The sequence below is a fragment of the Mizuhopecten yessoensis genome, unplaced genomic scaffold (assembly GCF_002113885.1).
Source record: "Mizuhopecten yessoensis strain PY_sf001 unplaced genomic scaffold, ASM211388v2 scaffold4775, whole genome shotgun sequence".
In the NCBI taxonomy this organism is placed as follows: domain Eukaryota; kingdom Metazoa; phylum Mollusca; class Bivalvia; order Pectinida; family Pectinidae; genus Mizuhopecten; species Mizuhopecten yessoensis.
The window spans coordinates 172,296-199,207 of NW_018405715.1; the positions used below are offsets into that span (position 1 = coordinate 172,296).

Below are 26,912 nucleotides of genomic sequence, written 5' to 3' on the forward strand. Positions count from 1 at the left end.
CTTTCTGTGTTCATTGTCACCGTCGTGTTCCAGACCATGTAAATTATCACCTTTAGTTCACCAGATCGTATGTTCACTGTTTTCGTTAACACCCTTTTACTCATTCCTGCCAAGATCGTCCTTATATACTGAATAAAATGTGTCTTCTGATCTTCTGCATGTTAAAAATTCATGTGCACCCTACGACCTATTTAAACGTGTGCTTATGTTATATGTCAGAAATATCCACCATTAATCTGAAAAGCTCATCCTGATCAGAGTCTGTGCCGTACACGTGACGAATCTCGCGAGAAGACAAATGTTTCCCGGTTTGTTTTAACGCCGTACAACTGAAATGTGTAGCCTGGTGTCAGAAGACACATACACATACAATTATTTCACACAAAGAAATTTTCCAAACTAGGGTATTGGAGTTATGAAACATATAGAGAGTTTATGCGTGAGGCAATCTGTATTAGGCATGGAAGTGATGAAACCTATAGCAAATGTGGACATAATTCAAATTAGTAGGTCCAGGAACTGTGAGGAATGAAACCTGTGGAACACAATGGCATGGTAGAGATGACCACCAAGCGTTCCGTAAATAAGTAATAGTATTAGGCAACGATGTTAATAATTCTCCCGAAAAAAATCCCCGTCTGCACTAGTATTGTTTTTCTTTTCTGTTTTCTCTGTTCTCTTTTTTCTCTGATGTGTTGTAAATCGTACTAAATGATAAAAAGAAATGCTTAACTATTCCGATGAGTTTTCGAACTACGAAAGTGTCCAAGAAGGCCTATTCGGCGAGCTGGGCCCTCACGAATTCAAATTTGTATGCAGATTGGGCTAAACAGACTTATACACTGGCATGGAGACTATTCCTAATCGTCTTTTCAGCGCTAATTTTACCCCATGTACAAAACTTAATTTTACATGATATACGACTATTTTGTTGTCTAATATAAAACCACATGCCCACATGCCTTATTGGATTTCTTTGTTATGACCTGTCTGTGATACGAGTTTTAGGTCAATATCGCGGTTCATGAATTTTCATGTATCAAAACCGCCACGTTTTCTTGATATGCTAGTTTTGCATTGTCCGCCGATGAGACGACTACGCTGATTGGTCGGCTGTTCATAAAAAAACGACCAATCGTCTTATCAGCGGACGATACGAATTAGCGTCCAATAGACGACTACGCTGATTGGTCAGCTGCTCATACCAAACGACCAATCTTCTTATCAGCGGACGATACGAATTAGCGTCCAATAGACGACTGCGCTAAGAAGTTCAATGTTCGTTTCGTTTATGGAGTCAGTGAGAGAGCACCATTTATTCGATATCGATCGTATCAAACTGTACATTTACTTAAAATACTATTAGAATTCTAGAAAATGGCATCCTGGCGTCAAGTACATGTAGTTGTGCATAACTGAAATTGGCATCGTAACATTTGATAAATTCAACTACTATAAAAATCTACTATTATACCAATACAGGTAAATAGAGATAGGGGACTCATTTATTAACTATATCATGGATAAGCCTCACCACCTAACAATACGATTGATAAGCTTTGGTGCAATACACATTAAATAAGCTACCATAGTAACCGTGTTACTATAACCAGGCAGCCTAAATCTTACTATATAAGCAGAGTTACATGAATTGCCCAATAGGCAACTCCTCAATAAATAACTGATATTGTTTTGCATTAAAACAATAAGTATCCTTCGTGATGTAACTAGGCCTTCTGATCAGTTGCGACCCAAATTATCAGGAAAGAAACAAAATCTTACATCGTCATATAAAGATAACTTATATCGCCATAATAGGACATCATATATTGTTACAACTCAAGTGAATTTCTAGCTATTTGATTGGATGGGAGAAAATTAAACAAAAATCTCTGTCACCCTCCGAAAATACATTGGTTTTAAGGGGCGCGGGTGATATTGCCATGAGACAGTATATAAATATGACATTCATTAGCAGGTGACAGTGAATATTTTCAACCCGAGAAAATTCGCCTCGGGTGACAATGGGTTTTATAGGGTTGACAATATTCACTATCACCTGCTAATGAATGTCATATCTATTTTGTTACACCAAAAGTCTTTGCAGTTCAGAAACGGCAGCAAACCTCGATCATGACATCTTGTTTGTTGATAGTCTGCTGTTTACAATCGCTATCGCACCGGCACTTGATAAACTTGGCTGTTGCCGTCAAACGTTCTTGTGACCATCACGGTTGGGAAACGAAGCGGTGAACGCACATTTTTCGCGTATGTGATATTTTTCACTGTCTCATAGCAATATCACCCGCGCCCCTTAAAACCAATGCATTTTCAGAGGGTGACAGAGATTTTTGTTTAATTTTCTCCCAACCAATCAAATCACTTGAGGTGTAACAATGAAAAATATCACATGCGCGAAAAATGTGCGTTCACCGCTTCGTTAAGCGTATAAATAGCTTTTATCGTCACTTATATTTCGCCTACATGTAAGTCCTTTCTAATAGCCTTTATCGTCACTATTATTTCGCCTACACGTGAGTCCTTTCTAATAGCCTTTATAGTCACTATCATTTCGCCTACATTTAAGTCCTTTATAATAGCCTTTATCGTCACTATTATTTCGCCTACATGTGAATACTTATTTACAGCCGATATCGCGTTTCGCAGATTTTTGGTATTGTTACATGTTAGATTGCATGTCAATCATCATTTTTTCCATTCAAAGATTGTTATTTCGTTATCATTAGATCATATTTGCATTGCTGTATGACAGCTATCATATAGACCGACCAACTGAACACATTGTTATAATCCAATAGCAACAAGACCTATCATTACACATGAATGTTTTCCAATCGGGGGAAAAAATCATTTATTTCCGTTGGGAATCAATTTTGGGGCAGTATTTCATGACAGTGTTCTCATGCCCGAACTCAGATTCTGTGCTCAAGTTTAATTTCTTGTTCCGGTGATACAAATTAATAAAGAAAAACTAATAAAGAAAACCACTTTTTTTCAAATATTAAGAAGAACTTTGAAAATAGATTTATCGCATAATACTGTTTAAGAGTATACACATGACTTTTTGACATTGTCACATGATTCATGCCAGATCCAAGAAAGTCAGTTTGAGCACTTAGTTTATGCTTGAGCATGAGAACGGTTTCATTAATACGGACCCATTGGTGTTAGTCTAATCCGGACGTTCGGAAATGATGACGGGCTGTCCTGAATGATTTTCAATCAACGTTTGTCGCCCGTCGGAACTGGCAACCATAGAAACGCAACGTGGTTCCTGCAAAAGTGTCTGTTCCAACCTTTGGGAAACAATTTCGGAACATTGTTTGTATTTTGATTAAATTGTAACTTGAACCAACCGACTTCACACAGGAAGACGAAAACTGATTACATGTAGATGTTTGTTGTTTTAAACGTAATGAACGGATTGAAGTGCATTTTGTATTGTGCCATTTATTTTGGTATGCAACAAATTTGCATTTAAAAATATTATGCAAGAAACGTTACCGTGCATCATGGAATATGTTTAAATGGAACTGTGTTGCATGCAAACAAAGTTGAAATGTGTGCCTACCCTCGACTATATACTTATCTATAGGTACCCATATCGTCTTTCTTATATGTTTACATTTCCACTGCAAGTTACTCTATAAGCATTACCAGGATAATTTGTGTTCATAGAGCTATGAACGCAACTCGATCTTAGGCTGTTGCAGGAATCGTGTTTGCGCTGACGACACAGACACTTCAATATCGAAAGTAGAAGGGAATATCTATATTAAGGTCAATATTAATGCCGGTATGAAATTGAACAAAAATGCCTTTTAAACCATTGATAATAATCTACTAATAGTCTTTTACCCATGTGTGTCTTACAGAACCAGGTAAAGTCACGCACCCTTCAACTGTCCCCCACTTTATACCACGAGGCTCAGGTCATCATAGAGCTACTCTACCGATACAACTGGACACATTTCACCATCGTGACGTCATCAGAGGTCAACAGCTTTGACTTTATCAATGCCGTGACGTCATTGGTGAAACAGAATAATGATTACTTAGGATACCCAAGAAAACCCAGGTACGTTGTGACATTTTTGTTAAAGTTGAGTTATCCTTGTTGACCGTTATTATAAACTTCTAGCATAACATATGTCTGCGTGGTAATATCAACCAAATCAAAATTACTCAATGTAGTGTATTTACTGATAACGGTTTAAGTACAATAATCAGGATGTACATCGATTCCGGTGTATTGTGTATTGTCTAATTGGTATTCCGTTTGTAAGTTTGTATACGGGTTTTCCTCGAATGTAAGTAAACAATATAAATTGATAAATTTCGGCCCAAAACAATGATATGCCCCGTTTTAATTTCTGCCTATATATAAATGAAGGTGAGCACTTAACACGCTGTCATGATATTTGCAATCATGATGATTTGCCGAAAGTGCAAAAGATTGCCTGTTGCGACATTGCTTGTGTACAGTTCCACTTTTGGCTCGTAGGTTAACTCTGGTGACGACACTGGTGTACAGCGGAAGTTACGACATAGATCACGTGGATGAAGAGACAAGGGATTTTCTAAAGGAAAATAATCACAAAGACTCGAGAGTTTACCTTCTACACACTGGGTAACAGCAAATACATTTTTGAAATGCAAAACTGAAAATGATATGTCTTAGATATTGGTCATTTTTCGATATTTCCTTATATGTTGAGCCCCTGTTAAAAAACAAATAAATATGGTCAATGGGTGCAAAGTATTATTAATATGATTAAGACATTACAAGGGTTATATCAGTAAGAAACATTATCTTTTATGTTATGACATTTAATAGTGTGGTCTATTCTTTGTTGGTCAGTCGGTTGCACACCTACAGTTTTATGGACGCGGCCCAGGACCTAGGCCTTGCGGGACCGGATTACCTGTGGATACTGACGTCATCCAGTATAGGCAGCCCATCCCGTACCACCAAACTACCACTCGGTGTATTCGGTAAGAACTTGTTCTTCCCTGTATTTTCCAACCGAATACAAGACATATACGGTTTAGAGCCGTCCCTTCTCCATTCTCCAATCTATATTGCCATTGAGAGTATGCTAGGACCTCAGACCTCCATAGGGTCAGACCTCCATTTGGAATGTTCTATGACGTCAGTCTGCCAGTGTGAGCGTTGTAGAACTTCAAACCTCCAGTTGGGTATAATAGGACGTCAGACCTTCAGCTCGGGTGTGATATGTTGTCCCTGTGTCAGTGTGGGACATGTTAGGAGGTCAGACTGTAAATGGGGACATGCTATAGGGTTTTGAACTGCTAGTGAAGACAGATTGCCGGTTTGGGCGTATAGAGCTACACTGGAACAATAGCCCAACAGTGGGGCATGCTAGAAAGTCAAACTGCTAGAACCATTTGTATGGCATAATTATATATCAGACTGCCAGTAAGGGTCAGTGGACAGGCGCATGATAGAAAATCAAATGGTTTATAAGAGGTTGCGAGGGCTTCAGACCATCAGTGAAAGCTTTAATGACATTCGCCTTATCAAAGACTGTATCAAGCGCGGATTGCGGTATTTTAATCAAACTGAATGTTTTCAAGTATATGTGGACTACCCGTAGTCAGGGGAATACCCACCTATATATAAATGTTGGCATACTACTTAGAGGAAATAGCCTCATGTAACCAAACATGCACAAGTCTTCACTCCCGATTTTATATGGAGCAAAAATTCAACATAGCGGAGACGATATCACACTCGTCGGCCCCTTAGCTTCCTAAGAACTCTCTCCACGCGTTCTCAATACCAATTGTATATACACTGCCAACTCGTAATCGTACTATAGAATAGACAATATACATTTACATGCATCATATGACCTGCAATCTGTTGCTGTAGTTTATCAACATGTAAGGCTAGTTTAGGACTTACAGGAACGGTCGAAGCAATGCGCCACATTTCACATCAATATACAACGTTTCTGTCAATTCGTTTTTGTAATGGATTCACTAGATAACAGTTGGACAATAGGGTTTAATTTAAATACGACTTCGGGCCGTCTCATAGCGTCTGAGATAACACCAAAGTTACCTTTGTGGTTTTTTATTACCAGCTTTAATCTAAATGTGACAGTCCCACAACCCTATACAATACAGGAAGAAGAATACTGCTCTCTACGGAGACGGTTTTAGTCATTAATGATATACATGTAGGAACTGTTTTATTTTACCGAGATTATCACCTGGGCGAGGCTGACATGTGATGGGGAAATTTAAGAGAGAGGAGGGGGTAAAAGGGGGAGAATTGGCGAACGGGAAGATGGGAAGGGATGACTTTTTACACAGGGGTGTGATTGGAACGGGAGGCGAATGTGGGAATTTTGAGGCACGTTTGATTCTAAGTATGTTCACTGCGCTCTGTGGTCGATAAACAATAGGCTTCAGTACCACTGACTCCCTATAACGTTAGCTGTTACGAGGAAGTAACTCCTTAAACAAACAAACGTATATGGTATGAATTAATCCAATAACAACTGCATTGCAAGAGCTTCTAATGTATGGTAGGTTTAGAGACATTATGAGATTTTGAACATTATTGAAGACATAACAAGCGATCATATTGGTTCTTTGGTTTATTGTTATCGACGCCATTATAAACGTTTATTTCTTCCGTATAAGGCGCATCCTGATATATATACTCACTTCCTGTTGCGTTTAGAAGTGTGAGAGTAAATGGGAAGAGCTATTAAAATAGCCTCCAGTTCGACGCCAACCGCTTATAATGTTATCTTAACTACGTAATAAGGCCCGAGTTTGTTAAGTCTCGTCTAAAGAAGAATAGGAATGAGATATTAGGATACGTCTCATATGTGTCCTACACCTAGCATTTAGAGCCTCTATTATTAATCTTGTTGATCTTAGGCGGAAGACATTTTTTTGCTTAGTTTATACCATGAAGGCTTTTGTAGACCTCAGTCTACTTGTCATATTCAGTGATTGTAATCACTCAATGTAGGACGTGTCCTTCAGACTGGGGACTAGCTTAATAGCTGTACTCTGAACGTTTTCAATGACTTACTGACCCTTTGTAAAAATAGGTGCTCTGACTGAAACGGAACGAGTGTCTGCAGACAGGATCTAACAAAGACGTGATGCTGATTTGATTTTAGTTTATTGTATTATTTGTAACTTTTTTCTTCGAAAGATCCCTGTGTCGTTTTTTGTTTGTCGTTCCTGATTATCGGAAGGGCGTTTGCTTGGATCAAGGATTTCAGTGTTCTGTTTTCTGGCATAATATTTGAAAAAGCTGTCTTATAATTTGATGAACAGTTTCATTAAAATATAATTCCGTATGTTAGGAAGATCAGCTTTTCTGTTTCCCTTGGAAATTGATGGCAATGTTACCGTGTATATAATTCTTCCATTTCCAAGTGTTGAATATGACTTCAGCAAAGTTTATGACATACTTAACCAAAGTAAGGACACACTTAGCCACAGTAAGGACACACTTAGCCACAGTAAGGACACACTTAGCCAAAGTAAGGACACACTTAACCAAAGTAAGGACACACTTAGCCAAAGTAAGGACACACTTAACCAAAGTAAGGACACACTTAGCCAAAGTAAGGACACACTTAACCAAAGTAAGGACACACTTAGCCAAAGTAAGGACACACTTAACCAAAGTAAGGACACACTTAGCCAAAGTAAGGACACACTTAACCAAAGTAAGGACACACTTAGCCAAAGTAAGGACACACTTAGCCAAAGTAAGGACACACTTAGCCAAAGTAAGGACACACTTAACCAAAGTAAGGACACACTTAACCAAAGTAAGGACACACTTAACCAAAGTAAGGACACACTTAGCCAAAGTAAGGACACACTTAGCCAAAGTAAGGACACACTTAGCCAAAGTAAGGACACACTTAACCAAAGTAAGGACACACTTAACCAAAGTAAGGACACACTTAACCAAAGTAAGGACACACTTAGCCAAAGTAAGGACACACTTAGCCAAAGTAAGGACACACTTAGCCAAAGTAAGGACACACTTAACCAAAGTAAGGACACACTTAACCAAAGTAAGGACACACTTAACCAAAGTAAGGACACACTTAGCCAAAGTAAGGACACACTTAGCCACAGTAAGGACACACTTAGCCAAAGTAAGGAGTATAGTTATGTAACTAGATATACCCTTTCAATGACTTAATTCACCAAACAGTGATTTGCGTTTTCTGTGAAGCATGACAGGCTCAATACAAAGTTTCATTGACAACGGAATATATCGTCGAATTCAATCTAGTAAAGTTTTTACACGCCATAGCGGTTATCATTTTAAGTGTTTTAGTCAATAGTACAACAAAAATATTCTGTGTCAATGTCAAAATAAAAGACTGTAGATTGTGAAACGACCATTGCAGTGACAGTAACGTGAAACTTGATGTCCCCAGGTATCACGTATAGGGGTGAGTACGGCTCAGACCTAGAGTCTGCCCTGGTGGCCAACGTAACGAAGAATGCTATCGAGGCTTGGATGGACGCCATGCAGAAGATGAGCAGCTTGGGTTACAGCATGGACCAGCTACATCCGGGAGTTTCCTGTAACAACTCCAACAGCTCCACCACGTGGGATGTAGGAGAGGAATTATACAAGTGAGTATTATTCGGAAGTCACGTGACAGGGTAGCACGTATCCATGGTCAGTGAGTTCTAATGAAAGCGGCATACAACGGCAAACGAGCGGAATTCGGTTTAGATGAATATTATCAAAAGAACATAACAAAATAATGAAATTGGTTATGTCATTGATAGTTTACGCATTTCCATCAAGATTTTAATACTAAAGTTCTTACTGAATAAGATTACCTAACGTTAGCACCGTAAACTAGCACAAAAATGGGATAAGTTCAGTGGTTTACCTCCTCTTCTTAATACTTAAAGCACATATTTGTGAAAGACTGTCAATTACTGTGAACTGAAATACCCGAGTCAATCGTATTTGACAAAATAGCATACCTTTCTATCGTATTATTTTTTCCCATCAGTTCAGAATATCATACACATATTTAATTGTACTGTAATTTGAATTTCCTTCCAGTCAGATGCTGGGCGGGGATGCAGCAGGATCGGACTCCGAGTACCCGATAGAGTTCAATGACGTCGGTCTCAACAAATACGTCCACTTACAGATCCTTAACGTACAGGAAGTCATGTACAGGGGGCGCCCTCGAGGGCGGCTGACGGAGGTAAGACAGAAAAGCTTGCCTAAATTTCGAGATAAGAATTCCTTTTTTTTTAAACGTGACAAGTGATTTATCAGCCAAAGGATTGCGTCGTTCTACTAGTACTGTCGGTGTAGTTAAATATTGACAATTCTTACACTACAAAATATGTGCATATTTCTCCAGTGAATTACAATCAATTGATATATGACGCAAGCACTCAATGAACAGCGCCATTCGGCGTCATAAACGATGCCCGCATAATTATTTCCAAGGAACCATGTTGGGCTAACACCTAGATAAAAAAAGTTACTTTGGTTGGTGAATATAAGCTAGCAACAGCCACTTCGCAGCACTTTTGTGGTGTTACATGATCTTCGATACCAATTTTAGGGTTTCTATATATAATATTGTCAATGTAGCCTGAAACTCCAAAATCAAATTAAAGAGGCTGATATTATGAAATCCATAATCATTTATTTTGTTTTCATTGAACGGGATAGAGGTGTGTTAGAGTACCTAGTCCCGTGGTGAAAACGCCTGATAACTGGGTTGTAAGGCCTACAGCACTGTCGGTTGGTTTGGCATACTCTAGGCTTGATCAATCAAAAAAAAAAGGCCGGTTCTGAATTATTTGAAAATTTGAACATTTCTCGGCGCGCGTTAAAAGTGGTTCATTGTCGAATTGTGTTTATTTAGAAAGTTGCTCTTTTCAAATATCAAAACCAGCCCGGCTAACTGGCATTCAGTTTCATATTGAATATTGAATGCCTTTGTGTATTATCCCTAGATTCCGTCCCAATGCTTAGGTCTAAGCGAAGCATGTTTTATACTTGATCAGAGCCTCTATAAAACATGTTTGAATAATAAATATGACAATTTGATCACGCGGAAATGGTTCTGTCCGTATTTCGCGGATCTCCGTCTTTTCGCTGTTATCATTTTCCCAGACATTTCACGTTGGGCTAGAAAGCATCAAGCGGTACAATACAATTGCAATATTATTTTTAGATTTGAATATGCGGACAACAGCGAAGACATGAATTTCATACCAAAGTTTGAGCACCGTATACTTGCGTGAATCGACAATATCGCTTGTTTTTTCGAATGGTTTTCATTTTTTGAACAAATCCAATTTTTGTTCACTGAGTCTGCTTGACATTTTTCTGTTTCAAATATTTCTAAAGTAATCACATTATTGAAGTTTCTTGTAATTGAATATGCCCTTTAAAAATACTAGCAGACAAAAGTTACGGAATGGATTTGTCGTCCTAATTCGGCTGAGAAAAGAAAACTGAAAGTCGTTGAAATATTACATCCATGTTGTATCTGGGAGGAAATGTCCCAGACTGGGAGAGCGATAGTCCGGCTAGAGTGTTAACATCCTCGATCTCAATGTTTCCTCTCAAGGATCTTAATACTGTACTTGGACGTTAGTGATTCCTTACAAACATTATCATTTTTAACAATTCTTCATGATGTAAATACTCTGTAATTTCTATGCATGGAAAACAAACCGTGTGGGTCCTAGTTATGTTAGTAGGAAGAAATGTTGTTACAATATTGTTGTTAGATATTTACGAGAATAAATTGGAGATCATGATACACTAAATCATCGTTTTAGTCACTTCAATGTGTATGGACACCGGTAGTCCATGAGCTACTTAACTTACCAATGTTGGTACGTGTCTACTGTTCTCCTTTGCATGGTCGTTAGAGTAGACTAGTTTGGACCCTTCTTAAGGCTCTGGTTTTCTCCTACAAGCTAGTGGGCGCAATTGACGAGACCAAACGCGGTCTGCTGCCCCCGTTATAATAACACTCTGGATCTTTATTTGGTCTTACCTTGTTAGTGTAATCATTCTTGATTTTCTGCCCTTCTTGTTTCCGTGTTAACTTCTGTGTCACTATTACCACTACTTTTAAGGTTACTTTGTAGATGTCTCTTGACAAGGTCAACATGTTTATATTGCGTCTTTATTTTACTCTTTGTATTTGAATAGTTTATTTTTTTTGTGTTCATGCCCTGTGAAGTGTTTTTTATGGTGATATGCCTATAAGAAGTTAACATGACTTAGCATCAGCTGCCGTCCATTACTTGTTCATATCACGTTATAAAGAACGTTGACGTCATTGAACAGTAATAACTGCGATTCAAAAGCTGGCTGACATTCTTATCCTCACAGCAGATCAGACAAACAGCGTAATGTATGTCACAAGCCCTAGACATATCGGACCGTCAGGGCGACAGCTTTATATATGTAAGCTATTTTTAAAATGCATGTTTAAACGATTTTTTTTTCGTTTCAACAAAGTTAATTGCCTTGCTTAATCAATAGGATGGGATGACATGACTTGGTGTGCATTTGGTGGAATATTGAACTGATTTCAAATAATTTCCAAACGTCTCGAAAGTCATAACTTGTCGTATTATGGTACCTTTATATAACATCCTTGACAGAAAGTTGATTGGTTAAAATAGCAGTTATCCAGCGTCATTCTTTATGACTGTGTTGGAGAGCTGATTAGACTAACCCCCGAGATTGAATCAAGCACAGCAGTGATTGGGATTATACATCACCCCGTCAATTTATGAATCAAGCGCTGTAGTTATAGAGATTGTACATCGCCCACAAAAGTTTTCATCTAGGAACGAAATTGTTTATATATAAACTGGATGGAAAACTTTGGATACATGGGTCTAGTTCATAAGATAATAAATCTCCATGAAGTAGTATACATATTCAGCGGCAACGCAATTTAGAAATTCTGAAACATAACCTCCTGCCGACAAAACTTTTACCACCGGTCTTTAAAACTTGATCTCTCTTCCCGATACCTTGTGAAGTGACCACCTTTTAATCAATTACAACTACACTTAAAATTTCCGTCATTTAAAACGCCATTTTGATCTATGGGACCGATCGTGTCAGATGCAAATCTTCGGGATTCAATGCATTAAACTTTTTCTAATATTGAAAAAAAGTTGATAGTTCCGAATTCTGCCCTCTGTGTAATGATTTACTGTCTTTTGGCGACGCAAAATTCGTACAGAAATTCAAAATGAGTTCTCCTGTGTGCAAAACTTTGCCTTTCATTGAAAATAATTTTGCAATGGCAAACTCACAAAGCTTGTGCCCAGTAGTGAGAGGAATCTATCGTGATACTGTATGGATAGGGAATAATAGTACATCACATCGTCAGTGTTTGAACCAAACGTGGTAGTGATGGGGAATATTACATCACAGCATCAGTGTTTGAACAAAGCGTGGTAGTGATAGGGAATATTACATCACAGCGTCAGTGTTTGAATCAAGCAGAGCAGTGATAGAGAATATTACATCACAACGTCAGAGATTGAATTAAGCGTGGTAGTGATAGGAAATATATACGGAACACCACCAATGTGTTAATGAAGCGGAATAAAGGGTAGTGAATACACGTCACAACATTAACAACATATTTTACCTGTAACTGATCAGCGAGATCGGGTTATCTCAGTTGAGGGTTAATACTCTGTAACAAAATTGGGATGTTACGGAATCTTAGCCCGATACTGAGATAACCCGATCTCGCTCAGTTACAGGTAATTGATTTTTTTTCTCTCGCACCTGTTAGTTCGAAAAGAACTATTCAATTTTGCTCAAGTATCCCGCCTTGGGCCTCAAATGATAATGACCTCTTCATTACTAAAGCTACATTTAAATGTTCCCGCGAAAAAAAATGTAGTCCGTCCTTACAAAGATTACAACATATTTCACAGTGTAGATTATATTTTAACTATAACATCAAATATCTAACAACTTCAAAACCATACATAAAACGACAAAACAGAACATTTATAATGCAAATTGTCAGTTTCAAGCAGTTAACGCGTAGATGAATACATCGCAGTGAAAAAATTCCGCGAAATGTCACGTAAAGGTACAAGACAGGACGGACGAGATAGAAAAATCTAGCATGGGGTATGACGTGGGATATCTCTGTCTGAGGTACGAGAATAATAGGTCTGACTCTAGTATAGTCGTACTGGGTAATTAACCAATGATGTTAAAACAAGCGTAATAGTGGTAGTAACCATTCACTATACCACCAATCTCGGAATAAAACGTGTTAGTGATATGGTATATTGTTGAAGGGTATGAATCATCAAAATGACCTTTATATTGAGAATCAACATTATCTTAGATAATTAGAATAATGATATCAAAACGATATTGGTTAACACATTACAGTAAGGCTTATACATAGGAATTTGATGAGCTTTAAATGTTGGCCATAGCTAAATTAATATATTATGTACTTGACTAATTTTAGTTGATTAGACTTTGACTTAATTGCCTTCCCCTGTAAAACTAATGCGAAGCAAATCGGTTTCTATTACGCGGAGGCCTATTAACAAGCGGTGTGGTAATTGCCTGTTGCTAGAAGACCTGACAGGCAACTTTGATTTATATATACGAGGACTATTGGAACGTGTGTAAGGTAGCGTTGGCTCTAGATATGTCTACTTCGGAAAATTCAGCAAAGAAACGCAGCATAAATGGGATCGGAGCACGTAGCCTGGCAGGAGGCCAGTATCACGTGGTACAATGCTGGATCGACAACAATGAAACCTAAACGAATCACGTTTTCAATATAAGCACAATCTGTTGTTCGTGGAGTCGACAGACTTTTTAATCGCGATAATTTGAAAATAGGATCTAGTATGCTGTCTAGAGCTCCATGCTCTATCGTCTCTTCATTCTGTATGGCTGTAATTTGTACTTTGCGGCTCGAAATTAATTTAGCGTACATGAATAGTTCCAGAGTTTAGTGAAGAGGGTTTCGCGTGTCATTCCTCGAAATCTACTTATTGCAGAGAAACTTAAACACATCGTCAGCACATAGAGACAATCAGATGAACAGTCGGTCGGGACAAACAACGGTAGTAGAATTAGCCGCGCCACAAGGTCAAATGCCGATTATAAATAGAACTGATTCAATAGATCGAGTAAAATGTATAAGAACATAAGGAATTTTAAAGTTTTGAAAATATTGATGTGCATCTTTAATGATTTAGGGAGGAAACTGCGATTGGAAGTATTATTATAAGAACACTTGGAATGATAAATATGAAACTCACGATACACCATTTGCGTCAATTTATCGATCGAGGGGGGTTTTAAGTTGTGACGTTCATAATTCATGAAATACTTATCAAAGCTTGTAACTGAAGCCACGTTTTGAGCAAATTATGGACAATTAAAATAACGTTTCGCCCTCGGGCCCGTTCCGAACTTAAATTCAGTTAAATAATTATATAAGGAACTCGAGGCTGCGTGTTTTATTTGCCATGTAAAGTAGACTTGTTTAGAACAAAATTATATCACTGTTATACGTATCTGTCTGTATCGCTGTCATGTCTGCCGGTCGGTCTGTAGTGCTGTTTTATGTGCCCCTCTATATGACTATTAGATATGCCTCTTTGAATCAAACCTGTGCAGGTTCGGGGAAAGAATGGACACCCTGTGTCCAACTACATGCTTTATGAGGTGACAAAGGTTGGATAACCTGCAAGTTTCTTGGGTTTTTTTCTGTGCCTTCTAGAGGAAATTGAAAAGGTCAAAGTTTGATCTTCTGCTCCCATTGAAACAGTCGGGGTATCTATATATTCTTTCTATTAGGCAGTGTCTCCCTAGGCACTCGTCACCATATAACCTTGGCTGTTGTGGGGACGCTAAACCACAACAGAAACACTCTGTCTGACAGCTACAGTTTATATCTGTCTATACGACTGATAAATATGTTTATCTGCAGGTCGGTCGTTGGTCCCCAGTCGTGACCAAAGTCAGATACACCAAGAAGATTGAAATGAAGCTAGAGATGCAAGGTATTACGTGGCCAGGAAAAATGCCGTTTCCGCCCAAAGGTCGACCGGAAAGGCGCTTCTTTAGGATCGCGACACTGGAGGAGCAACCGTACGTCATGTATAAGGATCCGGACAACTCGACGGGCGACTGTGGCCCACCTTCTATCCCATGTCGCCTCGTCTACAACGAAACCATCCAGTGAGTCGATTATCACTAAATTAAACGGGGATTTTATTAGGAAACAAATTCGTGGTATCGCGAATCTGGTTTACTGGTTTCGGCTACTGATATCGCACAGGATAAAGGAATATTCGAGCACCAAGGTCACAGTTGTTTTCAAAAAGTTCAGGACCATATGTCGTCAAATGTATTATCATCAGCGAAACCTCAGACAACATGTGCGTAAATATCTACACACAAAATGGATTTCTCATCAAATATCGTTGTTTCTAATACTTTGTTATAATGTTACAAAACAAACTATAAAGTTTTTGCTACAAAACACGTTTTACTTGTAACGACTTCATGTATATCACGTACACTTAAATGTTCCAAACATAAATCTGTCATCTAAATTTTAAAACTGTTCAATAATGAATTATTGGCCCATTGTGATGTATTTATCATTTTGTAGTTTTTATTTTATTTTCTCTCTGAAAACTGAACTTAAGAAATATAAGAATATCTCTAAAGCAAAAAGTATGTCGTTGCATACACATGTTATGATCGATGAAAAGAAACCACCCAAAAGCAAAGCAAATCAAACAAATTATGTATATCAATACGATTTAGCAATCTGTATTTATTATCATTTTCATTAAATGATGACATCTGTGTTAACTGTTCTGTATGGAAAAGTGTACGTACCTGTTTCGTTACAGTGGTAAGAATGACAGCACGCTGTTTAACGGAACCGTGGTCCGGTGTTGTGCCGGACTTAGTATCGACCTCCTCAACATCCTTAGCGAAAAGATGGCGTTTGACTTCGTTCTGTTTGAGGTGGCAGACCGAAGCTTTGGCGTTCAGAATGAAGTAAGTAGCAATGGTATTCAGATGTTGTTATATCCAACTGCAATTGCATTAAGAACCACAGAAGCGAGTGCTGCCTTAAATGCCCTGTTCGGTATGAAAGGAAATAGGGTTTTTAAGAAATGGCGCGATAGTACCGGTTCTTTCAGATGATTTAATATATATCAGTTACATCGTGGTCTGATTGAAACATATCTTAGAGAGTTAAGATGGCTACAATGGTATCTTGATAAATGTTGGAAACACAATTTATAGAAGCACCCTGGTTCTAACCATCGCTGCCAGAGTTAAGCATTCGAATACGAATAAAAATCATAAACTGCTTTACTAATGATTTTTTGAAAGGTTCAAATTGTTTGCAAACGTATCGGTTTTACCTGGTAGCAGTTTAACATTCATTTTTGAATGTTATTACCAATTTTATAGCTATATTGAAAGCGATATCATGCGTATGAGAACATGATCTATCCAAAGCTATTCTAAGTGAAACAATCTGGCATTTTGCACCTGTTGTCCTTGTCGACGTGCTTGTTAACTTTCCAGAAACCCTACATAAAGCATGTTGTGAATTGGTCTTTAGTTATGCTTCTCCCGGAAAACTCTTAGACCCTACTTGGGGAGGCAATCGGTTTTGAAAGGCATGACGGACAGACATGTTTATTGTCGGCACATCGACGGTTGACAAACATTACTCTCCGGAAGTCAGGCTCTTTAGCCGTACAGACAGGAGGGGGAGAGTGGTCAGAGCGTGCACCAGTTCGCACCAGTCACGTCAAAATGGCTGGCAACATTACGTGTACGCTGCATGTACTCTAGGCGTGATGTATGACTGGCTTGGAAAGACGTGCGTAACATCGATAGTATAGTAGCTGAGTGATAGTTGTCCGAGAGTTGTTTGATCTGTAGAGATATTAATCTATCGTAAGGCTGACCCAGGCTCGCGACAGTAGCTGTACCAATAGCTCGTTTACTGGAGATCGAAATAATTCACTAGCTTATCACAGTACGGGTAATCTATCGTAATGCTGGCCCAGGCCCGCGACAGTAGCTGTACCAACAGCTCATTTACTGGAGATCGAAATAATTCACTAGCTTATCACAGTACGGGTTATCTAGCGTAATGCTGACCCAGGCTCGCGACAGTAGCTGTAGCAACAGCTCGTTTACAGAGGATCGAAATAATTCACTAGCCTATCACAGCACGGGTAATCTATCGTAATGCTGACCCAGGCTTGCGACAGTAGCTGTACCAACAGCTCGTTTACTGGAGATCGAAATAATTAACTAGCCTATCACAGTACGGGTAATCTATCGTAATGCTGACCCAGGCCCTCGACAGTAGCTGTACCAACAGCTCGTTTACTAGAGATCGAAATAATTTACTAGCTTATCACTGTACGGGTAATCTATCGTAATGCTTCTAGGCGTGATGTATGACTGGCTTGGAAAGACGTGCGTAACATCGATAGTATAATAGCTGAGTGATAGTTGTCCGAGAGTTGTTTGATCTGTAGAGATATTAATCTATCGTAAGGCTGCCCCAGGCTCGCGACAGTAGCTGTACCAATAGCTCGTTTACTGGAGATCTAAATAATTCACTAGCCTATCACAGTACGAGTAATCTATCGTAATGCTGACCCCGGTCCGCGACAGTAGCTGTAGCAACAACTCATTTACTGGAGATCTAAATAATTCACTAGCGTATCACTGTACGGATTATCTATCGAAATGCTGACCCAGGCTCGCGACAGTAGCTGTAGCAACAGCTCGTTTACAGAGGATCGAAATAATTCACTAGCCTATCACAGCACGGGTAATCTATCGTAATGCTGACCCAGGCCCGCGACAGTATCTGTACCAACAGCTCGTTTACTGGAGATCGAAATAATTAACTAGCCTATCACAGTACGGGTAATCTATCGTAATGCTGGCCCAGGCCCGCGACAGTAGCTGTACCAACAGCTCATTTACAGAGGATCGAAATAATTCACTAGCCTATCACAGTACGAGTAATCTATCGTAATGCTGACCCCGGTCCGCGACAGTAGCTGTAGCAACAACTCATTTACTGGAGATCTAAATAATTCACTAGCGTATCACTGTACGGGTTATCTATCGTAATGCTGACCCAGGCCTGTGGCAATAGCTGTTCCAACAGCTCGTTTACTGGAGATGGAAATAATTCACTAGCATATCACAGTACGGGTAATCTATCGTAATGCTGACCTAGGCCCGCGACAGTAGCTGTACCAACAGCTCATTTACAGAGGATCGAAATAATTTACTAGCTTATCACTGTACGGGTTATCTATCGAAATGCTGACCCAGGCCCGCGACAGTAGCTGTACCAACAGCTCATTTACAGAGGATCGAAATAATTCACTAGCCTATCACAGCACGGGTAATCTATCGTGACCCCGGTCCGCGACAGTAGCTGTATCAACAACTCATTTACTGGAGATCGAAATAATTCACTAGCTTATCACAGTACGGGTAATCTATCGTAATGCTGACCGAGGCTCGCGACAGTAGCTGTACCAACAGCTCATTTACAGAGGATCGAAATAATTCACTAGCTTATCACAGTACGGGTTATCTAGCGTAATGCTGACCCAGGCTCGCGACAGTAGCTGAACCAACAGCTCATTTACAGAGGATCGAAATAATTCACTAGCCTATCACAGTACGAGTAATCTATCGTAATGCTGACCCCGGTCCGCGACAGTAGCTGTATCAACAACTCATTTACTGGAGATCTAAATAATTCACTAGCGTATCACTGTACGGGTTATCTATCGAAATGCTGACCCAGGCTCGCGACAGTAGCTGTACCAACAGCTCGTTTACAGAGGATCGAAATAATTCACTAGCTTATCACAGTACAATGTCGGGTTCTGACGGTGGGTAGGTACATGTATTTGCTTTTCCTCCTTGCTCTATGGCGATAGTCATGGTACTATTAATTTTAACGAGTAAAACAAATTCGTTATTCTATTTCCGTTTCGGTGTATTCACTAACTTATCACTGTACGGGTAATTTATCGTAATGCTGACCCAGGCTCGCGATAGTAGCTGTACCAACAGCTCATTTACTGGGGATCGAAATAATTCACTAGCTTATCACTGTACGGGTTATCTCTCGTAATGCTGAACCAGACCTGCGCCAGTAGCTGTACCAACAGCTCGTTTACTGGAGATTGAAATAATTCACTAGCTAATCACTGTACGGGTAATCCATCGTAATGCTGACCCAGGCTCGCGACAGTAGCTGAACCAACAGCTCGTTTACTGGAGATCGAAATAATTAACTAGCTTATCACAGTACGGGTAATCTATCGTGATGCTGACCCAGGCTCGCGACAGTAGCTGAACCAACAGCTCGTTTACTGGAGATCGAAATAATTCACTAGCTTATCACTGTACGGGTTATCTATCGTAATGCTGACCCAGGCTGGCGACAGTAGCTGTACCAACAGCTCGTTTAGAGAGGATCGAAATAATTCACTAGCCTATCACAGCACGGGAAATCTATCGTAATGCTGACCCAGGCCCGCGACCGTAGCTGTACCAACAGCTCGTTTACTAGAGATCAAAATAATTCACTAGCCTATCAATCAACAACTAATTTACTGGAGATCTAAATAATTCACTAGCGTATCACTGTGACAGTAGCTGTACCAACAGCTCGTTTACTAGAGATCAAAATAATTCACTAGCCTATCAATCAACAACTAATTTACTGGAGATCTAAATAATTCACTAGCTTATCACAGTACGGGCTATCTATCGTAATGCTGACCCAAGCTCGCGACAGTAGCTGTACCAACAGCTCATTTACTAGAGGTCGAAATAATTCACTAACTTATCACTGTACGGGGAATCTATCGTAATGCTGACCCAGGCTCGCGATAGTAGCTGTACCAACAGCTCATTTACTGGGGATCGAAATAATTCACTAGCTTATCACTGTACGGGTTATTTATCGTAATGCTGACCCAGGCTCCCGATAGTAGCTGTACCAACAGCTCGTTTACTAGAGATCAAAATAATTCACTAGCCTATCAATCAACAACTAATTTACTGGAGATCTAAATAATTCACTAGCGTATCACTGTACGGGTTGTCTATCGAAATGCTGACCCAGGCTCGCGACAGTAGCTGAACCAACAGCTCATTTACAGAGGATCGAAATAATTCACTAGCTTATCACAGTACGGGTTATCTATCGTAATGCTGACCCAGGCTGGCGACAGTAGCTGTACCAACAGCTCGTTTACTGGAGATGGAAATAATTAACTAGCTTATCACAGTACGGGTAATCTATCGTGATGCTGACCCAGGCTCGCGACAGTAGCTGAACCAACAGCTCATTTACAGAGGATCGAAATAATTTACTAGCTTATCACTGTACGGGTTATTTATCGTAATGCTGACCCAGGCTCCCGATAGTAGCTGTACCAACAGCTCGTTTACTAGATCGAAATAATTCACTAGCCTATCACAGTACGGGTAATCTATCGTAATGCTGACCCAGGCTTGCGACAGTAGCTGTACCAACAGCTCGTTTAGAGAGGATCGAAATAATTCACTAGCCTATCACAGCACGGGAAATCTATCGTAATGCTGACCCAGGCCCGCGACCGTAGCTGTACCAACAGCTCGTTTACTAGAGATCAAAATAATTCACTAGCCTATCAATCAACAACTAATTTACTGGAGATCTAAATAATTCACTAGCGTATCACCGTACGGGTTATCTCTCGAAATGCCGACCCAGGCTCGCGACAGTAGCTGTACCAACAGGTCGTTTACTGGAGATCGAAATAATTCACTAGCTTATCACAGTACAATGTCGGGTTCTGATGGTGGGTAGGTACATGTATTTGCTTTTCCTCATTGCTCTATGGCGATAGTCATGGTACTATTAATTTTAACGAGTAAAACAAATTCGTTATTCTATTTCCGTTTCGGTGTAATTGAAAATCCTATAATGTACTGAATCTAATGTTATATTCCGTTCAGCCCATTAAGCTATGACCTCATATTTTTCTAAACAAAATACAGGTCAATCGGATGAGTATTCGCGAAGTTTGACCTTTATCCTGTGGCATCTTTACGGATTGAAATTTGAGTATGCTAAATAATTATGTTTATATATCTGAAATCCACTTCCTGATATTGTAGTATAATTCTTAGAAGAAATTCTTAAATGTGTGTCAAATCATTCTTGTTCCGTTCCCGCATGCGTGAACCCTATCATGACGGGGTAGTAAATACTACCAAACGACTGTGGAATAGCAGTGTTGTTTTGAATGCATTCTTTGGCTTTATGTGACAGAGATATGCACATTTGGTCGATTACGCTGTCAGTTACCTTAAAAAACAAAATATGAATATGCTGTTAGATTAATAAATATCATGAAAACTCCGACCGTAATCCTTCGAGATTAACTGAGGCGAGCTGACCTGCTACATTAGTTGGTCGGGAGGCACGTCTTTCTCAATATTACACAAAATCTCCCCCAACCATAGAGTAGTAAAATAGGACATTGTACATTTGTTTACCTGCTGGGTTTAGAGGAATTTAGAGGATGTCAATTTAATTTTACATATCGGTCTGAACGTGTGCTCCAACGCCAATCTTCGCTTCAAATACACTGGAATACAACAATTAATTATTTGTAATTCATTAAATGTAGGTGAGAATATTTTGATGTTAGGCGATCATTGTTTATATCAAATCATTTAATAGATTTCCATTCGATATACCTTAAATGATAAGTGGCTTGACGTCGTATTGCACGATCTGCGTTTCTTTCTTTCTCGTGAGTGTATCGTCCATTCAGATAGCCAGGAAGCGGACACAGCCCCCAGTCTGCCTCTGCTACTCCAGTGAGTGGGCCTGCAACAGCCGTCTAATATCATCTTTTATGATCATCCATCAAACGATAAATTGATTAGGATGAACTGGTTTTCAGTCAAAACGGCTTTACTCTAATAATAACATCCCTTCAAGTTCGCTAATCGTTTTATAAATGACAAGTGTTCTCAATAGCGACTCGGACGTCAGAGCGCACTCACTATATAATCTTCTAACGCTTCCGTACGATTTACACGTGTTTGTAGATTACTAGTGTAATTTCCATGGAAAATAAAACACGCTTTGTTCCATTATTTGCTGAAGGCATAGTTCACCGAGAATCGCTTGCTGATATTGTAACAATTCACTCCCGCCTTTAATTATAAGAATTCATATTATAGTATGTGTTTAATTACGGCCGACTGACTGGGGTTGTTCACGGCGCCTATTGTTCTGATGAGAGTACGAAATACAGACGAGCGGCCAATTGTTAAGCGTTTGATGTTGTTAGCATTACAAATTGTTTACAAATTAGTTCATTGAATTATCTGTAAAGCCATCCGGTACGGTACTACGCCAGTGTCGAGGAGATCGATACGCACTCTATAGCGGAACTGGACACTTTGATAGTATCCCATTGTTAATCAACGCTTCTAACTGTTTCGTCGAACTGTTAAAGATTATCGACGATCTCCAGTAACGGACGGTACTGTATCTTATCAATCAGCGTAGCAGCTCCCCAACCGAATCCGGCACTATAGCGTCCTTTTGAAGAGCTTCCAGTGAAAATAGTGAATTAGATTTATCCTAGGATGACACAATCGATTTGGTGTGAGGTTCAGTATATAGCGATGGACTTCGGCCATCCCAGTACCAGTCCTAGACTTATTGCTACATGGCCTCCCGTTGATATGAGGACTACTGCTCTCAACGTAAACTGATAGCCGTAACGTCAAAGGATACACCCCGGAGACTAGGCGGGATGACGTAATACATCGTATACATTGATCACTAACACAGTCGTTGTAACACATGTTGAAACTTGAGAACATACAACACACTTACTGTTTCTAAACACCGGCGATGTGGCTTTAGTTTTTGTCGGCAGCAAGGTCGACTTGTGTGCGCTCATAGGTGCAAACGATTTGTACACCATACGAAGTAAATTTGCGTTCTAAAGGTTGACAGAGATAATGTGCATTATTATACCTCTACTTTATTTACTCTATATAAAAGTAATTGGTTAAATCGAATATATTCCCACTTTCGCCTGACTGTGTTTTAGTCCTGTGTGTTAGTATGGGAACTAAAACACACCTACACTCGGGTGTTTCCGCCGAGCCAATCAGGCGAGAGGTGGGCGGAGCTTGTTACCGAACTCGGAGGCGACGCACGAGGTGGACGGAGCTTGCAACCGAACTCGGAAGCATTTGGCTCCATTGCCATCAAAGGGGTAGTTTGGACGTGAAGCTATACAGCTTATGGTTTACAAATATTTTCTAGTTAAAACTATCTCTGCAGTGTGTATCGGTATAAAAAGAAAACGGTTAAAGTATGGGGTTGAGGGATATAGCAAGTTTCTGGTGTCCCTTGACCATGCCTATTTCCCTCGGCTTCGCCTCGGGAAATATAACTGGGCTCGGGACACCAGAAACTTGATATATCCCTCAACCCCATACTTTAACTGTATAATAAAGTCCACGTTATCCTTTCACAGTGGTAATACTTCAATAAATGTTTTATCTATAGACACTTGCCAAATCACCACAGAAATACTTGCATAAGAAGAAGAAATTCCGCTAATATTTGGGTTGTTATATTGGAGGAGTGCCTGGACTGCATATACATATACATCAACAATCTTACATAATCTTTGGGATAGTGACATGCTCAGCAGTTACTTAGCAAACTCCCCGGTGTCGGCCATCAATAAGGGTTAGAATTTTAAAATTGTCCTCTCCCCCAAATAGCAAGATATAAATATCAGGTGAGTCATTTCTAAAAAAAAAATCGAAATGCATTACATCCTTTTTTTTCTTCTTGTTTTTATTTGTCTTTGTTGGCAGTTATTTAGCGTCTGTGTAATATAATGGCCGATTCATGGACGGTTGGACCACTTCTATAAGTATGCCATGTGTATATACCTGGGACGACTTGAAGTTTAATGGCTATTTTACTGCAGACAGATGAGACAAAAGTACAATTTCACAAGGAAGAACTGGTAAAAAGTGAACATCCATGTTTATCTGAATAAAATATCCTTGTCGAGTTACTGTATGCAATATGTCTGACTATATCTGTCGTACGGCCACTGAATTAAGGTTAACATTGGCGTTATATCTAAGTGTCTACTCTTATTGGCGCTATAACTAGGTTTCTAAGTTCATTGGCGTTATAACTAAGTTCATTGGCGTTAAAACTAAGTTTCTAAGTTCATTGGCGCTATTACTAAGTTTCTAAATTCATTGGCGTTATAACAAAGTGTATATGTTCATTGGCGTTATAACAAAGTTTATATGTTCATAGGCGTTATAACAAAGTTTTTTATGTCCATTGGCATTATAACTTAGTTTACATGACCATTGACGTTATAACAAAGTTGTTATGCTCATTTGCGTTGTAAGTAAGATTTATTATCATTGCCGTTTTACATTTGTACGTAAAGTTTCTTTGACCATTGGCGTTGTATTTAAGTTTCTATGTTCATTGTCGTTTCTTTGATCTCTATATCGATAGACATCTAACTAAGGTTATGCGTCTTTCATTATTAGGGATAATAATACCACTCTGGAAATAAACCTTCTGTGAAAATCAAATTGAATAATCGCTTTAACAAAGGCGCAAAACATTCATACAGTAGGTTTTCTTTATGAACATGGAGACTTATTCCACTTGGTCTTTTTTACGGCATTTAAAATGTCATTTTTTCCCGTGGTTTCGTTTTCTAGGTCATGAAATATACATCCATTAGAACTGTATTCCTTATCGTCAGAATCAATCAAATCAAACACCAAACATATTCATCAAATGACACTAAATATTTTTTACGGAAACAAAACGTGGCAACTTTTGCGTTTGTTTAATGATCGGTAAAACTGATTGTACCTTGTTAGCATATATTTAGCGTCCAACAAAAACGCTTCTGTTTTAAGGAGTACGTAAAAAATTGAAGTCACCAAGCCTTTTCACAGAAATTCAACTGGTGCATGATCGGACCATACCCGAATTCGATCTACATAATTCAATAAATGGTACTGTGGTACTATACTATGATATGTGTTTCAGATAACAGGTGAATGGAACGGCCTCATCCGGGCCCTTCTAGACCGGCAGGCCGACATGGTACTCACCGCCCTCCAGATGACACCCAAACGGAACCAGCTGATCGAGTTCTCTATGCCTTACCTGGAGACTGGTACAACAATCGTCGTGTCCCTTCGGAAGGGCGCCATCTCTCCTACCGCCGTCCTAGGTAAAACTCCAGTTTTGTTTTCTTTTATTTATTTTTCGGAGAACATCAATTGTCTTACTTTCATACTATAAACAGGTTAATCCCCATTCAATATGGCGCCATCTTTTCGAACATCGTCTCGTGCGATACCCAGCCGTGTCCTTTATGACGGGCAGTTCACGAATCATCATTTTAAGTAAGATGACATATGTCTCTATCGAAGGGCGTCATTCCCAGTCATGTCCTTCTGAAGGACATAACGGCAACCACCACCGTCTAGGTAAACCAATCTCATGACCGTCTGAAAGGTCGCTGTCTCTCCAAATGACGCCTTCGGCAGGCCAAAATCAAGTTTCATCTGAAGGCTGACATCTCGCCCACTGCAGTGCTTCTTCTTATATCCCATAAACACATAAAACGTTCACTATTAAAAAAGAAGATTTTTGTTCAGTTATATAAAATGCATTAGGAATGCCAAGAATTCAATTTGATGTGTTTTTCAAGATTTCCCGTTAGGTTATTGAGGGATACGTCACCCATATTATTTTAAGACTTCCCCATAGAGACAGAAACATTTTGGAAATATCAAAATAACTACAGTCGAACCTCGGTATCTCGAAGTCGACGGGGTCGTGGAAAAACTTCGAGTTATCCGAGTATTCGAGTTATGCGGGTTCGTAGATTTGGTATGAAATTTGCTGTTGGGACATAGCACTAGCAGTTGTTGGTTTTATTTATAGTTAATGCTTTTAATCAATCGATAAATGATACACGTAATCAATATAACAAATACAGCTATGTAATTTTACAATAAACACGCTTACAAAAATATAGTAAGTTATTTCAGAAAAACGTACTTTCGTTTCTAAACGCGATCAAAACGGTTGGACCATTTTGTGAATTCGTTATTAAATATGAACTGGCCTAGTGATTAAACGTTGTTTTTGGCTAGTATAGATCTTGGCAAAGTCTTTTCAGGTCTGCATTTGTATTTGTAAGTCCGTCAAGGTTTACCTCTGAAGTGTTACATTTCAAACCGAACTATCCCGCTGTCTCTGATCTCGTAGTTTACAATGCGGAAATGAAAGTGCGCAAGTCTAAAACAAATCACTGTAATGGAGCGTACGCATAGTTGATTCTGTAAATGAAAACACACAAACAAATTATATCGTACATGTGACACATTGATTCATTAAAGCCAAATATGACACCTGACACCTCCTCAACTCGATGTAATCAACAGCAATTATCGTTTTGTTCTTAAATCTCTCGATCGACTTTCAAAGCCATACTGGCTCCTGTAAAAACATGAACCCGTAAAGCTGTCCTAGGTTGTGATTTTAACTGTGGAACTCTTTTATGCATGACCACGCTTTGTGACCAATTTTCCGGTTTGCACTGTCGTCTGTTTAGGTGTACAAATCATTAAACGGACTCGCAGTAAGTACAGATTACTGTTGATCAACATTGATGCA

At 39.3% G+C, this 26,912-nt stretch overlaps 1 protein-coding gene across 1 annotated transcript in view; it reads left to right on the forward strand.

Moving 5' to 3' along the window:
• LOC110449673 (glutamate receptor ionotropic, NMDA 2B-like) overlaps window positions 1-26,912 on the forward strand; it is an 83,093-nt gene that overhangs the window by 49,539 nt on the left and 6,642 nt on the right. Inside the window, exons 3-10 of the mRNA XM_021496684.1 lie at window positions 3,897-4,099; window positions 4,526-4,651; window positions 4,883-5,016; window positions 8,475-8,676; window positions 9,122-9,269; window positions 15,045-15,295; window positions 15,979-16,129; window positions 25,272-25,458. Coding sequence (XP_021352359.1) covers window positions 3,897-4,099; window positions 4,526-4,651; window positions 4,883-5,016; window positions 8,475-8,676; window positions 9,122-9,269; window positions 15,045-15,295; window positions 15,979-16,129; window positions 25,272-25,458 — 1,402 coding nt within the window. The remainder of the gene's footprint in view (window positions 1-3,896; window positions 4,100-4,525; window positions 4,652-4,882; window positions 5,017-8,474; window positions 8,677-9,121; window positions 9,270-15,044; window positions 15,296-15,978; window positions 16,130-25,271; window positions 25,459-26,912) is intronic.